The sequence below is a fragment of the Sturnira hondurensis genome, unplaced genomic scaffold (genome assembly GCF_014824575.4).
Source record: "Sturnira hondurensis isolate 20B ecotype Veracruz unplaced genomic scaffold, ASM1482457v3 Scaffold0004136, whole genome shotgun sequence".
Classification (NCBI taxonomy): Eukaryota; Metazoa; Chordata; class Mammalia; order Chiroptera; family Phyllostomidae; genus Sturnira; species Sturnira hondurensis.
The window spans coordinates 19,196,066-19,198,115 of record NW_028076767.1 but is presented as its reverse complement, the minus strand read 5'-3'; the positions used below and the strand labels follow the sequence as shown (position 1 = coordinate 19,198,115).

The following is a 2,050-nucleotide window of genomic DNA, read 5'->3' as shown; positions in this document are numbered from 1 at the left end:
CTAAGGAGACACAGAGCGGAGAGTGGGCTGGGACTTTAACTCTGAGGCACACCCAATAACAACCCAGAAGGACACAACGCCACTCAGTCCGTTTCCCCTTTTGCACTTGCTTCCAGGAAGCTTAGCTTGGAATTCAGTGCCTTGCTGTAGGTGATGAGTTATCTCAGGTGCCTAGCAACATCTACTCCACCTGCATCCTTCAGATAATCTGATTTTTTCACATTTTAAATGTCTTATTTGGCATTCAGATTTCAACTTTTCAGACCTCACAAACCCTCTGGGTGATGGGAAAATTAAAAACTGCAACAAAATTAATGAAAGTGATTGCTGCCACAGTTTTCCCAGAGCTCCATGAAAACTGGTCTGGGATGCGAGCTGCCTGGGTTGGGCTGGTTCCTTAGGGAGTCGAGCCCCAGCCTGTATGTAGCTCCATTTACCAGGGTTCTCCTGCCTGCCAGTCTTCAGTCTTATTTCATTCTCCCTCTCTCTCCTTGGTGACTATGACTAATCTACATTTTACAAATGAGGAAACTGAGGCTTAGAGAGGTGAAGAAACTTGCCCAAGTCACACAGCCAGAGACTGGTGGAGCTGGGAGAGAAACTTAGATCTGTGTGATTGTCAGGGATGGTTTTTGGTCCTGGGCTCCCGTTTTAAGGTAACCAGATCATTGGGAATTGGCAGAGGCTTGCCTGGGAGAAAGGCCAACAGTCCCAGTGCAAACACTCTGGCCTGTGACTGGGGAATTCAGGGTCAGAGGACAGATCACCAAGGCCGATGTTCTGTGTTTGGCCCTTCAATTCTACCTGCTGTTTTTTCTGCATCAAATGGCTTACACAGGACATGTTCAGCCTGCCGAGATTTTCCTAAATCAGCCTGTGTCCTAACCGTGACCAGCGTTTTCTCCTCTGAAAGAGACCCGTGGTATTTGACCCTCGGTGGACAGAGAAGGGCAATGATATCCCCATTTTACTCTCACGGTTCCATGATACTCACCGCCAGGTTGAGTTGGATGACATTACCCTTGATGGCAGGATACAGGAGGTCAAAGTTCAGGTGGTTATGGCCAACGGGAACAGGCACTGCTCAGGAACAAGAAGAAAGCTGTGTGAGGGCGAAGGGAGGTATTGGATGGGGTTGTTTGGGGGCTCCTTTTGAACGGAGCTGCATTATTGCATGGGGCGGGGTAAGCAGAGGGGCGCAGGAGTAATGGCGATGTTGATAATGACGGTGATGAAAATGATCATGACTGACGTTTATTGAACGTATATAGAGCTCTGAGCTGTGTGAAACCTTTACATGTGTTAGCTCATTTAATCCTCACAATAACCTTAAAAGGTAGGGCCTATTATTACCCCCATTTTACAGATGGGAAACTGAGACTCAGAAAAGTGCAATGACTTGCTCATACTGTGAAATTTGAACCCAATGGCTCTATGCCAGCATCCTGGTTTGGAACAAAACTGACCTATTGCTCATAACTCTCCACCTCCCTAGCACACTGATCTGTACCCAGGCAGATCTGGATCTGGCCACTGGATCCCACATGTTCGCCCTGAGGTTCCCCACTTGGCCACAAGGGGGTGGTGGCATCTCAGCTGCCCTCACTGTTGGGCCGAGAATGGGGGGGGGCAGCAGAGGAGGAGGCACAGGGGTGGGCAGGGAGTGGGTCTTGGACCTTCTACACTCACTAACCTTCTCCCTGCTCCGACTCCTGCCCCACCCTGGGGAGTTGAGGAGCCAGATAGCCTTCCATTCTAGCCACAGTAGCCTTAGGTAGCCTCCTCTGGCCTCAACCTCAGTTTACTCACAGGACTGATATCTAGTAATGCTGGCTTGGATCTGAAACACACCACACTTGAAATCTGAAGAATTGGGTTTAAGCCTTCCTCTATCACTAACTTCCTCTGTGAACTTGGATAAATGATTTAACTTCTCTGAGCCTCAGTTTTCTCATCTGTGAAGAGGGGCAATGATCTCTACTTCATGGTGTTGTCTGGGGAGTCAGCCAGGCAGCGTATAGAACGCCCAGCCCAGTATTTGTTCTATGGG

General features: G+C 49.0%; 1 protein-coding gene across 2 annotated transcripts in view; it reads right to left on the bottom strand.

The window, feature by feature from the left end:
- BPIFB1 (BPI fold containing family B member 1) overlaps positions 1–2,050 on the bottom strand; it is a 28,230-nt gene that overhangs the window by 7,615 nt on the left and 18,565 nt on the right. For both annotated transcript variants that reach the window (XM_037043874.1, XM_037043875.1), the window contains exon 8: positions 995–1,080. In XM_037043874.1, coding sequence (XP_036899769.1) covers positions 995–1,080 — 86 coding nt within the window. The remainder of the gene's footprint in view (positions 1–994; positions 1,081–2,050) is intronic.